The following is a 15,371-nucleotide window of genomic DNA, read 5'->3' on the forward strand; positions in this document are numbered from 1 at the left end:
ACAAGTTTTTAATTTTAATACAGTGTATTACTCAATATTTGTACCTCAATCAACCTTAAAGGAAAGTATATATTGTAGGAGAAAATATTTTAATAAAATGAGGATTTTTTTTTTTACCTGTTAACTTGATGTGACCTTCTTCATCAAGAAGTATGCTGGAAAAAACAAAGAAAATCTTTTAAGAACACTAAATAGAGATTTATAGAAGCTAAGACTGAAATTACATCCTTAAGCATCAGATCACCACATTTATTCTAAAATATTGCTTTAAACTGTGAATAAGATGGCAAAGGCAAAGGAGGAACAAATTATTTTTTGGACACACATTTATAACAAATCCCAAAGGCAATGCCATAAACTTGTATTAATATGCCAGGGGTACTTGAAAATTATTAGGAAAAGAATCAAATCACCTGTACTCTTCCCAGCTGCTCTTTCTAATGCCTTTCTGCAGACGTAGTTTGACTAAATCCCCTAGTGCCTGCATTAATAGACAGAGGGTCCACACATTTAATTCAAAAGCATCAGACGTATCATTCTCTTGGTTATGTTATTTTGCCTTTTTTTCCTTTTTGTGGAGAATAGGGTCTCACTACGTTGCCCAGGCAGGTCCTGAACTGCTGGGCTCAAGCTATCCTCTTGCTTCTGCCTCCCTAAGTCCTGGGATTATTCCCTAAGGTGTGAGCCACTGCGTGCCCAGCTCTCTTGGTCATTTTAAAGGTATTTGACTCAATCATTATTTCCTTATTATTACTTTTTTTCCTGACACAACCTTTACACAATCTTCTTCTCCCTCCCCATACTCCTTGTTTTTCATTGACCCCTCCCTTCACTATACATATTCTCCAGGTTTTCTCTCTTCCCCAAAAAACTGTGAGCTCCTAGAAGGTTTGACCTTATTCATCTTTATAGCTCAGTGTCTGGCAGTGTACAGTACAAATAAGAAATGCTGAATGAATAAGGCCTGTTTGCAAAGGGCCTACAGGGCATTCCAAATAGTTTGGGCTTCTTCTCAAGGACAAAGGAGACCATAAAAGGTGTACATTCGTGGACGGTAGAGAAATTTACAGAGAAAATAAAGTGCATTTAGTGAACTCACTGGGTCATAATAAAGAACAACTGGAGAATGACACTCACATTTCTGGCTTGAGCAGATACTTGAGTGGAGAGTAATGCTATTAATCAAGGAGCTACAGAAAGGAGAGAGTACTAAGCTGTAAGTCAGTAATTGTGTTAAGTTGGTGCAGAAGTAATTAAAAGTAATGGCAAAAACCGCAATTGCTTTTGCACCAACCTAATATTTCTGGATAGGTATGGGGTCAAGCAATAAACTGTTTCACTTATATTTAAAGCTATCCCACAATATAGGCATTTCCTTACTTTTAACTAAAAAATGTGCAAGTCAAATTTTGTTACAAAATTTTACTATAACAAAAGTATTACCAACCTTTCTATTTCATAAATGCAAACATAATTACAACAAACTTTACCACTGAAGGTAATTCAGTAGGGACATATTTTTCAAGTATCTTTCATCACAAGCACTTTTTATAAAAAATATTAGTATTGATTATGCTTGATTATGAAGAGATCAACACATTTAGAGAATATAAAGGGCATTATTAGGTACTATAGAAATCATCCTCCCTTCTAATGAATGCACGAAAAACAGTTCTAAAAACAAAACAAACTTCAAGTCATTCTTGGTAATTCTGAAAGAAAAAAGGATAATATGGCTGAAAGGGCATTAGTTGTGCCTTCTATAGCAAATGCATTCTTTTAAGATAACCATGCTTATACTGTATCTTTGAAAGAAAAGTCAACTTTATCACTCTCAATAAACAACATTCCTTTTCAACGGTTACTAATTATTTTTAGTCATATTTATTATAACAGAGTTCTAGTTTAAAAGAATCTGAAAAACCCTTAACAGTTCATAAAATATTTGGCCTAAAAATTTAAATTCCTCCCAAGTTCTGTATGATGGTATTTACTTGTATGATTTACCAAGTAAGTGTTATTTCGAATTAATAGCATCATCTAGACATGTATGTTTAAGATCTTAATATAAGCAATCTTCTTTACATCTGATCTTATTAAAGCCTTGAGACAAGGCTCATACTTTAATATAACTTTATGACCAATGCCAATACAATGGTCTATGGTAAATATATTCAATTAAATAGTATAAAACACATTTTTATGAATGTTTAATCTTATGTTTATAGTAATTTTTCTAAGGACTATATGCTTGAATATTCATTCTCACCAATAATTATATTTTGTGTCACAATAGTTATAAGTTGGGAAAATAATCAGGAAAACTCAGCAGTTATTTGGGGAATAAAAACAAAACCATATGAAACTTATCCAAAAACAATAAAAAAGAAACATAAAATATAAAAGTATAACAATTTCTTTTTTTTTTTTTTTTTTTTTTTTGAGACAGAGTCTCGCTCTGTCGCCCAGGCTGGAGTGCAGTGGCCAGATCTCAGCTCACTGCAAGCTCCGCCTCCTGGGTTCACGCCATTCTCCTGCCTCAGCCTCCCAAGTAGCTGGGACTACAGGCGCCCGCCACCTCGCCCGGCTAGTTTTTTGTATTTTTTAGTAGAGACGGGGTTTCACCGTATTGGCCAGGATGGTCTCGATCTCCTGACCTCGTGATCCACCCGTCTCGGCCTCCCAAAGTGCTGGGATTACAGGCTTGAGCCACCGCGCCCGGCCAAGTATAACAATTTCTAAATGATCACTTAGAAGAGTTCCAGATGAGCATTTCCCCTCTTCTGGTGTTAATATAGAATTTGCATTTCATACTAACTTTTTTTTTTTATTATGCTTTAGGTTCTAGGATACATATGCAGAACGTGCAGGTTTGTTACATAGGTATACACATGCCATGGTGGTTTGCTGTACCCATTAACCCATAATTTACATTAGGCATTTCTCCTAATGCTATCCCTCTCCTAGCCCCCCAGCTCCTGACAGGCCCCAGTGTGTGATGTTCCCCTCCCTGTGTCCATGCGTTCTCATTGTTCAACTCCCACTTATGAGAACATGCAGTATTTGGTTTTCTGTTTCTATGTTAGTTTGCTGAGAATGATGGTTTCCAGCTTCATCCATGTCCCTGCAAAAGGACATGAATTCAGCCTTTTTTATGGCTGTATAGTATTCCATGGTGTATATGTGCCACATTTTCTTTATCCAGTCTAGCATTGATGGGCATTTGGGTTGGTTTCAAGTCTTTGCTATTGTGAATAGCACTGCAATAAACATGCATGTGCATGCATCTTTATAGTAGAATGATTTATAATCGTTGGGGTATATATACCCAGTAATGGGACTACTGGGTCAAATGGTATTTCTGGTTGTAGATCCTTGAGGAATCGCCACACTGTTTTCCACAATGATTGAACTAATTAACACTCCCACCAATAGTGTAAAAGCATTACTATTTCTCCACATCCTCTCCAGCATCTGTTGTTTCCTGACTTTTTAATGATCGCTATTCTAAGTGGTATGAGATGGTATCTCATTGTGGTTTTGATTTGCATTTCTCTAATGATCAGGGATGATGAGCTTTTTTTTCGTTTGTTGGCCACATAAATGTCTTCTTTTGAGAAGTGTCTGTTCATATCCGTGCGTAATATTCAAAATTCTTGATAAATATGATGGTTGTACAACGCTGTGAATATACTAAAAATCAATGAATTATATACTTTTCCTTTTTTGAGACTGAGTTTCGCTCTTGTCACCCAGGTTGGAGTGCAGTGGCACCATCTCAGCTCACTGCAACCTCCACCTCCTGGATTCAAGCGATTCTCCTGCCTCAGTCTCTCGAGTAGCTGAGATTACAGGTGTGCACCACCACGCCCGGCTAATTTTTGTATTTTTAATAGAGACGGGGTTTCACCGTGTTGGCCAGGCTGGTCTCAAACTCCTGACCTCAAGTGATCCACCTACCTCGGCCTCCCGAAGGGCTGGGATTACAGGCATGAGCCACTGTACCCAGGCAATGATTTGTTTAACATATGAATTACAACTCAATAAAGCTGTTTAAAAATATTCCTGGTAGAGCAAGGCTTGTGCTTATATGCTTATAAAAGGGGGGGGGGCTTTCTTACTCAGTGGTAAACATTAACAAATTAAAACAGAAGTGTGTACAATTTAAATAATATCCGCTTCTTGATGACTGTTACTATCAAACCTGTGGTAAATTTGCTCATCTCACACTTAAAATTTGAAATTACATGGAGAAGAAAATTTTTGATAAATGGTATTTGGGGGAAAGAAAGGGTTAGCTCTATACCAACCCTCCTACCAAAAAATTTCTAAAAAATGGAGTTAAAAGAAAAAAAAAAAGAAACTATAAAATTAGAAGGAAAATATCTGATCACAGAACTCGGGAAAGCCTAAGAATGAAAGTCGGAATAAATCACGAAAGAAGACTGGTAGATCTGCCTGAAGAAAAAAAATGCATAAATTAAACAACATAAAGTTAAAATGTAAAAACTAGAAAAAATGTAATTTTTTTTTTTATTTTTTTTGAGACAGGGTCTCACTCTGTTGCCCAGGCTGGAGGTGGAACGGAGCAATCTTGGCTCACTGCAGCCTCGATGCGCCAGGCTCAAGCAATCCTCCTGCCTCAGCCTCCCGAGTAGTCGGGACTACAGGCGTGTGCCACCATGCCCAGCTAATATTTTGTAGAGACGGGGTTTTGCCATGTTGCCCACACTGGTCTCCAACTCCTGGGCTTATGCAATTCAGCCTCCCAGAAGTGCTTGGATTACAGGTGTGAGCCACCATGCCAGGCCAAAAATAACATTCCAAAAGAAAAATGAACAAAGGCCATGAGCAGAAAATTCACACAAAAATACAAATTGCCAATGAATGTAGATTTCAACCTCATTAAAAATAAAAAAAATGGGTCGGCTGTGGTGGCTCATGCCTGTAATCCCAATACTTTGGGAGGCTGAGGCAGGTGGATCGCCTGAGGTCAGGAGTTCGAGACCAGCCTGGCCAACATGGTGAAACCCTGTTTCTACTAAAAATACAAAAATTAGCTGGATGTGTTGGCAGGCACCTGTAATCCCAGCTACTCGGGAGGTTAGCGCAGGAGAATTGCTTGAATCTGGGAGGTGGAGATTGCAGTGAGCTGAGATTGCACCACTGCACTCCAGCCTGGGCAACAAGAGCAAAACTTCATCTTAAAAAAAAAAAAAAAAAAAAAAAAATCAAAGAATGCACACAAAAACAGTATTTTTTGATTAAATGAGATTTTTAAAGTATGAAACTACAGTGTTAGCAGAGATGTGAAGCACAGGCACGCTAGGGCAATACTGTGGGAGTCTCATGAAATAACTTGATTTTTTTATAATCTCCTAAACAATTATATTACATTGTATTCAACTTAGCATGATTCCTTACTTTTCTGGTTTTAAGTCTCTATAAATTATTCCCAGGCTATGTAGATGGTCTAAAGCAAGTGCAAGTTCAGCCAAGTAGAATTTGACATCTTCTTCTGTGAACATCACCTAAAATAAAACAATAATTTTTCTAAATTTATTTTCTTTTTGTGTCTGTAATTTTTAAAGTTCCACTCTAGGACTAAAAATTTTATAAATATGATAATTATACATAGCTTTGTTTACAATTTACTCATGAAAGGAATTTGCAAAATTATCTAATCAGTCAACCAATCACTTACTAAATACTAACTATACACTATGGGAGAAATAATTTTACATTTTGTTGTTAAGTAACAAGTATATTCAGGTTGTGCCACTGTTGTCCCATGACAGTAACATTTTAGAAATGAAAAGTGATCTTTAAAATGCACACTTCATTTCCAGTACTAATTGTTTAAGGATACCTTGTTGATACATTATTGCTTCTGGAAAAAACTATAAGAGAAGCAGGGTTAAGACAAAGACTGTTTATTTGTCAATTTAAAGTCCTGCTTTCAGAATAAATTCAAAAGGTAGGAAAAGAACTCTTTTTGGGTCTGATTCTTCAAGAATCTTGTGCCACTAGAGAAAATACAGTAAGCATAATACTGAAATATAACAAAGCTTTAGTTCAAACAGGATGCATATAAATAGATTAAAAATAGAGATTAATTATATACCTCTTTGGATAAGCGTGTAAACAAATCTCCTCCCCTGAGAAAATCCAAAATAAGATACAACTTCCCTTCAGTTTGAAAAGCTGAATGAAGAAATGAAAATTTTCATTTAGTTCACCATAATTTTTTTAAGGCTTACATTAGGTCATTCACAAACGAGTATTTTAGCAAATTAATTATATCAAATGTCCAAACTTACTTTTACTTAGGAGAAAACCACTGATTTATCTTAGTTTCCATGTGGAAATGTTAAATACAGTGCTTCTTATTATGGAATCACTAGATTTTCAACAGGCAAGTCACTCAGGAATACACCAGTTCTAAACCCATGATACATAAGAAAAACTCCTAACAAAAAATGACTTACTGAACTACGAAATAACATACAAAAACCATGCCACTAGCTACAGAAAAAAATGTGGGTTGGTTAGGTTTAATCACACATAGTAAGAATCATCACACCTTTACCCACTGAGAAAAAGCATATGGCTTTGGGGAAAAGAACAGCAGTGACAATGGTTTTAGGATGTTCACATTAGGGATCTCTTTGGCCTTTGGGGTTGGCTAACACATATAGGCTATAAAAGGCTAGCATATTATTATTCATTATTATTACAATAAAAAAGCAATAATTATCATTACCTGTTCCTATGGCTACCACTCAGAAACTAACTTTATAATATTTTTTAAAAACATAAGCTAAACACAATAAAAGCTTCTAAAGTTTGTCTAAGAAATAATGGTTTAATTTTCATGACTTTTTACTATAAAAGATCTGCTAACCACATACAAATATATATATATATTTATATTAGTTTATCTGAATGTCCTCAGGGATTCTGAGGGATGAGGTGAAGGGATGATGTGGGAGATGGTTCATACTTACCATAATGCAACTTGACAATAAAAGGATGATTAACCTCTACCAAGATATCACGTTCCATTTTTGTCCGAACTCGGTCTCGAACTATAAAAGATTGTATGTACGCTACATTGTAATATCTTTCAAAGATAATCTTCAAAACAAATTCTTTTTGGTGCCCATGTTAAATAAAATTTTGCTTATGTATACTAAAATGTGAATGTTTTGTCATTCTTGAATTTACAAAATAAATAATGATATCTTTTACTACATTACATAACCAAAGGAAGTAGTATTTATTTATAAAATCCATGCTTTTAAGTTGGAAAAAATACAGAGAAAATATTAGGTATTGGCTTTAACATCAAATGCACAAGTATTTTAATCACAGCTGTGGCAAATGACAAAAAAGCATGCAACTTTTAAAAATCAAGGCATCCTAATAGTAAAACATAAAAAACAAATAGGCTTCAACACTCCATCAGTCCTATCAATCAAACTCAACAAACATTCATTAAGCATACCTAAAATGGGGCAGACATGGGGTAAAGGACAGTTATATCCAAAAAGGGCTATTTTGAGGGAAGAAGAAAGGAAGCAAGAGGGAGAGAGAGAGAACATACTGTGGTACAGCTGAAAGAGCAAGTGTTTTTTGGAGTTTAGACAGAAAGATATGAATTCAGATCTGTGTAATCTTTTTTTTGACAAAAACTTAAGCATCACAAGATCAGTACAATCACAAGCAAGATACTTATTTAAATTCTTTGAGACTCAGTTACCTTTCAGCTATACAATGGGGATAACACTACTGTAGCTTTGAGGAGCATGTGATCATTTGAGATAAGGTATGTACCTAGAGCCTGGTATGCATGAGATATTCAATTAAATGGTAGCTATTGTTATTATATCCAAAGTAGCACCATGAATATGATTAAGGGATAAAACAATTTACTACCAGCAATGAGTACTGTGGGATTCAGAGAAGGGCAAGATCCGTCTTACTTGCATGGGAAGGCTAGAAGAAAGATGTAGGGTCAGGGCGCAAGCTTTAAGACTTTTGGAGGGGATATTTAGATGCGTAGGAAGGATAGGCCCTAGAAAACAAGAGTCTAAGCATGGAGTACCCAGTGCAAGCAAAGACATGAAGGCATGAATGATGAACAAGAAGGAATCAAATGAGATTTACTACTGTGCCAAGGTGAGAGGATCCAGATTCTTGACAAGTTGGAATGCCAAGATGAATTTACATTTGACCCTGTGAGCAAAGCTTTTATTCAGCAACCAAATATTTCCTGAGCAAAGTGTATGTGCAATGCACTAGGGATATACATACAAATAAGATAATCTTCAAGAAGCTCCTGATCCAGTGGGAAGGACAACCAAGTAAATAAATGATTATAATACATTCTAAGTACTCTGAATGGTTATATGAAACATTAAAATAGAATGAATAGGAGACTCTCTGGTGGAGTGAGAAAGTTGAGTTGGTTTTATTTTCAGTTTAGGGTGAATGCAGATATTTAAAATACAGAAATAAGACCTCTGGGGAAAATAAACAAAGCAGCAAAAAAATGCCCTATTTTTTCCATTCTACCAGTTTTCTATCCCCAACTGGGAGATTTTCATGCCACTGACTGAAAATGGGCAAATCAGAAATAGGAATCAGTTGCTCTTGATGTACATGTAGCTCTTTTAACTGACCTGTCCAGTTAGTATATCAAATTCAATAGCAATCTCTGATTTCACTACCTTGCCCTATTGATACAACTCTGGTGTCTTCCTTGTTATATCTGATATGCCCCCTTTTCTTTGAGATAGGGTATCACCGTCGCCCAGGCTGAAGTGCAGTGGTGCGACCTCGGCTTACTGCAACCTCCCCCTCCTGGTTCAAGCGATTCTCCTGCCTCAGCCTCCCGAGTAGCTGAGATTACAGGCTTGTGCTACCACACCTGGCTAATTTTTGTATTTGTAGTAGAGACGGGGTTTCACCATGTTGGCCAGGCTGGTCTCAAACTCCTGACCTCAGGTGATCCACCCGCCTCTGCCTCCCAAAGTGCTGGGATTACAGGCATGGGCCACCATGCCCAGCCTGATATGCCCTTTGTACTTTTTATGTGAGTGAAGTTTATCACCAATACCTGCTGATATTTCTGTTCCAGTCTAGCCTAAATCTATCCTTTTCTCATTATTATCACACAATTTTGGATTAGTTCCTATCACCTTAAAGGTGGATTCCAAAGTCCTACATCTTTCAATAAGTATACAAGGCTTATCACTTAAAAATACCTCCTCTGCTCAGTAAGCAGCAAAAATATCCATCAATACATGCACTGTATATCCCTCTTCTCTTATTTTACCACAATGAAAAGAACAATTATTTGGGAGTCAAGAACTACAGTTTAGTGGCTATACTAATAACTAGATGAACTCATAACTACCTTGGTCAAACAATTTCATTTCTCAGGGATTTCCTGTTTCCTCCTCTATAAAATGAAGGATTGGAACCAACATGATTTTCTTGTGAGATAATTTTCTCTTCAACATTTCCTTATATGTAACATTGATGAGACCTTGTTTAACTGAAAATGAGCAGTGAGAGTCCTTCACTAAAGAATTCCGGCCGGGCGCGGTGGCTCAAGCCTGTAATCCCAGCACTTTGGGAGGCCGAGACGGGCGGATCACGAGGTCAGGAGATCGAGACCATCCTGGCTAACATGGTGAAACCCCGTCTCTACTAAAAATACAAAAAAAACTAGCCGGGCGACGTGGCGGGCGCCTGTAGTCCCAGCTACTTGGGAGGCTGAGGCAGGAGAATGGCGTGAACCCGGGAGGCGGAGCTTGCAGTGAGCTGAGATCGGGCCACTGCACTCCAGCCTGGGCGGCAGAGCGAGACTCCGTCTCAAAAAAAAAAAAAAAAAAAAAAAAAAAAAAAAAAAAAAAAAAAAATAAAAAGTATGTATCAAATGGCCGGGCGCGGTGGCTCAAGCCTGTAATCCCAGCACTTTGGGAGGCCGAGACGGGCGGATCACGAGGTCAGGAGATCGAGACCATCCTGGCTAACATGGTGAAACCCCGTCTCTACTAAAAATACAAAAAAAAAAAAAACTAGCCGGGCGAGGTGGCGGGCGCCTGTAGTCCCAGCTACTCAGGAGGCTGAGGCAGGAGAATGGCGTGAACCCGGGAGGCGGAGCTTGCAGTGAGCGGAGATTGAGCCACTGCACTCCAGTCTGGGCGACAGAGCGAGACTCCGCCTCAAAAAAAAAAAAAAAAAAAAAAAAAAAAAAAAAGAATTCCTTCATTTTGTCTAAGGTAGGCCTGTGTCATAATTCTAATCTCGTTTCTTCTGCTTATGGAAAGACCTAGTGACAATTCTAAATCATTCTATCATGAGGAATTTTGATTAGTATATACTAATTCAGAAGAAGGCATGTTTTATATTGGCCAGCTTCTAATCCCAACACAGAATTCGTTAATACTAACTCATGCTGGCAAAGCAACTAGATTCCTCTGAAATATTTTTTCTTCTAGAGTAATTATTAGATTTAAGCCCTTCTTGACTGAACATGAGAATGAAGAAGAAGAAATGTTGTTTATGTTTCTAGGACTATGTATTCAGAAACCTTTTTAAGCAGTTTACAAAAGCTTTTAGACAAACAGACCACTTTAATAGGATAGAAGTCCCCACTAACTTTATCTAACGTTATTGACTTCTATTTGGCCCCATTTATCGTATTAATAGGAACTTTAAAATGGGAAGAGACTTCTGGTTAAACATGGATATTCTACTCTCTATATTCTCCCAAAACCCCATGGAAATGACAATAATGGAAAAATTATATCAACTCACAAGGACAGGAAGCAATAGTAGAAGATGGGTAAGTGGTAACTAACAAAGCAGACCAGAGAAAGCTAAAAATCTAAGCCTAAGGAAAGGAAGCCAATGAAAAATAAGCAAATTCTTGCCACTGAACTCTTTTCAATCAGCTTTCTAGCAGCTGACTCTTAAAGAAAAGATAGCAAAAGATCCCCAAGCATTTGGATAAAGGCTCTAAACATGAAAAACATCAAAATAAACAGAAAAATGGAATAAAGGGAAACAAACAATGTGAGGAACAGAAGATAAACACAACACAACAAAACAAAACTCATTCTTGTAATTTATATCCATTGTGGGAGCAAAGATAATATGGCACCTCACCCTTTTTAAAGCTTCTTGTTCTTGTTTAAAAAGGGTGGTGGGGTGGAGGAAGGAACAAGTATCCTCAACAAATAAACTACGAGAAAAAGATAAGAAATAGAGAAAGAGCTCATAGATGAAAAGACTTAAAAAGATATCAACCAATTGCAAAGTTGAGTCCTTATATGTATGAATCCTAATTTAAACAGACTGCATAAAGAAACACAAATTTTAATAGTAGGGACAACTAGCAATGTGAACAAAGACTGGATATCTTTATGCTCATTTTTAAGGTATGATAATACAGTTGAATTAATTCTTTCAGGAGTCTTTTTTTTTGAGAGAGAGTCTCGCCCTGGTGCCCAGGCTGGAGTGTACTGGCGTGATCTCGACTCACTGCAACCTCTGCCTCCCGGGTACAAACAATTCTCCTGCCTCAGCCTCCTGAGTAGCTGGGATTACAGGTGTCCGCCACCATGCCCAGCTAATTTTTGTATTTTTAGTAGAGAGGGGATTTCACCATATTGGTTGGTCAGGCTGGTCTCAAACTCCTGACCTTGTGATCCACCCGCCTCGGCCTCCCAAAGTGCTGGGATTACAGGCGTGAGCCACTGTACCCAGCCAGGAGTCTATCTTTTAGAGATATATACTAAAATATTTATGAAGAAATTCTATAGTATCTGAGATTTCATTCAAAATATCAAGAGGAGAAGAAGGAGAACACTGATGAAAAAAGGCTGACCATGAGTTGATAAATGTTGAAGCAGGCAGAAGGGTATATGGGGGCTCACTATATTCTTCTGTCTCTTTCTTAAATGTTTGATACTTTCCATAATTAAAAAATGTTTTAATGAAATATTCAGAGAACAAGAAAATCTAGGAAATGAAAAGCGATGGCAGAAACAAAAGGGTCAATAGAAGGGTTGGAAGATGGTTGAAGAAATTTCACAGAAAATAGAAAAAATGGAAAATAGAAGATGGAAAAATAAAGAAAATTAAGGAACAATTCAGGAGATTTAACCAACATATTCCAAAGAGTAGCACTTACAAATGTAGAATAAATGACAAAAACTTTCCCAAGACTGAAGAAATGAGTTTTTAGGTTGAAAGAGACCACCTCATATATGATATGATATAGTTTTAGAAACCCATACTGAAGAATACCACTATATAAATTTCACAACAACAGGAATAAAGAGTAGATTCTAAAGACTTCCAAAGAGGAAAAGCAGCTTACACACAAAGGACTGGGAGTGAGACCAGCAATTAACTTCATCACTGTAACACAGGAAACTAGAAGACAATGGAAGCAACACCTTCAAATATCTGGTGGAAAATTCTTTCTGACCTAGAATTTTATACTCAGCCAAATTATAAACTAAGTGAGGGGGTAGAATAAAGCCATTTCCAGACATGGAGGGTCACAAAAAATTTAGTATCCATTTACTCATTCTGAGGTAGCTATAAGAAGACGTGTTCCATCAAAACTAAAAAGTAAACTGAGAAAAAAGTAGGTACAGAATTTAGGAAAAGAGACTGAATACAGAAAAGAAGTGAAGGAAATGTGACTCTAGTATACTATTTCATTTAGCTAGGAACAATTTTTATAAAGCTATAACAATGAAAACATTATTGGGAAGATGTGAAAAAGGAATCTGTGAGTGGGTGGCAGCATGAGAGAACTGAATCTTAGTCTTCCATGTTAGAAAGGCAATAGATTATGTCTCCAAATGAAAACAAAGAATTGCAATATAAAACTGTTGAATATAAATGTAAATGGCAGCAGCTAAAGAGATGAAAGTCATTGTCTCTGGGGTTCAAGAATTAGGAAAGGCAGGAGGGTGGGCAAAGCATAGCTATGTTATATGATAAGACTCTACAGATATTCTTTTGATAAAAATAAAAATTTAAGAACACATTCAGAATTATTCAGTAGTTTAAAGTTCCGGTAAGTCAAATATTTTCATTTTTCTATGAGCTCTTTTATAGCTTATATCTATACAATTTTACATACTTGTAGTAGCCCAATTTGTTCTAATTTTCACTACATTCATTTTTGTAATTATATTTAAGATACTTTATTTTAATAATATCCTAAGTGGTAAACCATAATTTTATAACATTCCTCTATTTTTCCTTATTAAAAATTTTTTTTTAGGGACAGGATCTCCCTCTACCCAGGGTGGAGTACAGTGGTGCAATCAAAGCTCATTGTAACCTTGAAGACCTAGGCTCAAGTGATCCTCCTGCTTTAGCCCCCCCAGTCAGCTGGGACTACAGGCACACACCACCATGCCTGGCTAATTATTCGATTTTTTGTAGAGATGAGGTCTCACTATGCTGCCCAGGATGGTCTTGAACTCCTGAGTTCAGGCAATCCTCCCACCTCAGCCTCCCAAAGTGCTGGAATTATAGGAATGAGGCACTATAACTGGTCACAATTCCTCTAGTTTTCCAGCGTGTATGTGATTTCTAACTTCTTGCTATTGTAAATAATGTTGCAACAAGAATTTTCAAGCCGATGAATCCTTTTTTTGAAGCTATTTCCTTAGGTTAATGTAGCAGCAATAATGGCTTTCCAATTTATGCTGCCATCATATGAAATAACATGCATTCATCTCACTCTGTCACCCAGGCTGGAGTACAGTGGTGTGATCACAGCTCACTGCAACCTCAAACTCCTGGGCTCGAGAGATCCTCTTGCCTCAGCCTCCAGAGTAGCTAGAATCACAGGTTTGCACCACTACAACAATCTGATTTTATTTTCATTTTTTGTAGAGACAGGGTCATGCTATATTGCCCTAGCTGGTCTTGACCTCCTATCTTTAAGCCATCCTCCCGCCTCAGCTTCCCAAGGTGCTAGGATTACAAGTGTGAGCCACTATGCCCAGCAAACTTCATTATTTTAATATGCATCTTTGACTTTCACCAAAACTGAACATTTCTCCAAAGATTATTTATCTCCGTGTGTAAACTTTATTCAAAATCCTCCAGATGGAGGATATAATGGTATTTCTTATCAATTCCTAACTCCTTCATTCTTTTTACATTTATTAGTTGGAATTATATTGTAAGAAAGAGTTTTCCCTTTTCCCCCATTAATTAATTTATGAATTAACCTATGGCTTCTTATTTTATTCAACTGGGTTGTAATCTATCACTATCATTTATTATTGCAATGTTTAAGTTGTCCCAGATTTGGCCAGTAGAAGCCCCTTAGCTAACTCCTTATATTAATACATTTTCCTGTCTTCCTATTTATACTATTTTTCACTATATGAAATGTCAAAAATTTTTGAATTACTAATTTGTTTGTAATTTGCTCAATATTTCCTCACAAGTTTCCTAGATGTGTTAAGTTGTAAAATTCAGTTAGGGTGGAGTTTGTTACGGTGTTATTTTCCAGGTTGCTCAGGGGTATTTCTTTTTTCTTTTTTTTCTTTTTTTTGAGACGGAGTTTTGCTCTTGTTGCGTAGGCTGGAGTGCAGTGTTGCGATCTCGACTCACTGCAACCTCCGCCTCCTGGGTTCAAGCGATTCTCCTGCCTCAGCCTCCCGAGTAGCTGGGATTACAGACACCCACCACCATGCCTGGCTAATTTTTTTTTTTTTTTTTATTCGAGACACGGTTTTGCCATGTTGCGCAGGCTGGTCTCGAACTCCTGACCTCAGGTGATCTGCCTGCCTCGGCCTCCCAAAGTGCTGGGATTACAGGTGTGAGCCATTGTGCCTGGCTGAGCTCAGGGTTATTTCAAACAAAATTTATGAAATCATTACTTAATTTCCCATTGTTCTGTATGCCTGTTTTGTCATACAGCATGGCAAGCACTCAATATTTTTGTAACAAATACACTAAAATTTGATATATATATTTTGTACCATTTTGTTCCACTGATTCTATGCCTGTATTACTCCTCCCAATAACACACTAGGTTACTGCTACTTTAAGCATTAGGATCTGAGAGAGCTTGTTCCCTTATTATTCTTCTTTTCCAAAATATTCTGGATTTGGAAATAAAATTCTGAATTATTTTCTTAAGTTTTAAGGAAAATGCAACTGGAATCTTAATGATATTGAGGTAACTGAGTGGCTAGAGGAGTAGCAAGATTCTTAACAGTTAGCCTTCTCTAATAGGGATTGGGCATTTATTTCCTTTCCTGGTATCTTTTAGGTTTCTTAGAGTTTTGTGGTTTCCTTTACATACACTATGC

At 37.0% G+C, this 15,371-nt stretch overlaps 1 protein-coding gene across 5 annotated transcripts in view; it reads right to left on the minus strand.

The window, feature by feature from the left end:
• RPS6KA3 (ribosomal protein S6 kinase A3) overlaps window positions 1-15,371 on the minus strand; it is a 125,171-nt gene that overhangs the window by 39,761 nt on the left and 70,039 nt on the right. For all 5 annotated transcript variants that reach the window (XM_010379704.2, XM_030933531.1, XM_030933530.1 and 2 more), the window contains 4 exons: window positions 7,008-7,088; window positions 6,125-6,204; window positions 5,425-5,531; window positions 118-155 (listed from right to left, as the gene is read on the minus strand). In XM_010379704.2, coding sequence (XP_010378006.1) covers window positions 118-155; window positions 5,425-5,531; window positions 6,125-6,204; window positions 7,008-7,088 — 306 coding nt within the window. The remainder of the gene's footprint in view (window positions 1-117; window positions 156-5,424; window positions 5,532-6,124; window positions 6,205-7,007; window positions 7,089-15,371) is intronic.

The sequence above is a fragment of the Rhinopithecus roxellana genome, chromosome 7 (genome assembly GCF_007565055.1).
Source record: "Rhinopithecus roxellana isolate Shanxi Qingling chromosome 7, ASM756505v1, whole genome shotgun sequence".
In the NCBI taxonomy this organism is placed as follows: Eukaryota; Metazoa; Chordata; class Mammalia; order Primates; family Cercopithecidae; genus Rhinopithecus; species Rhinopithecus roxellana.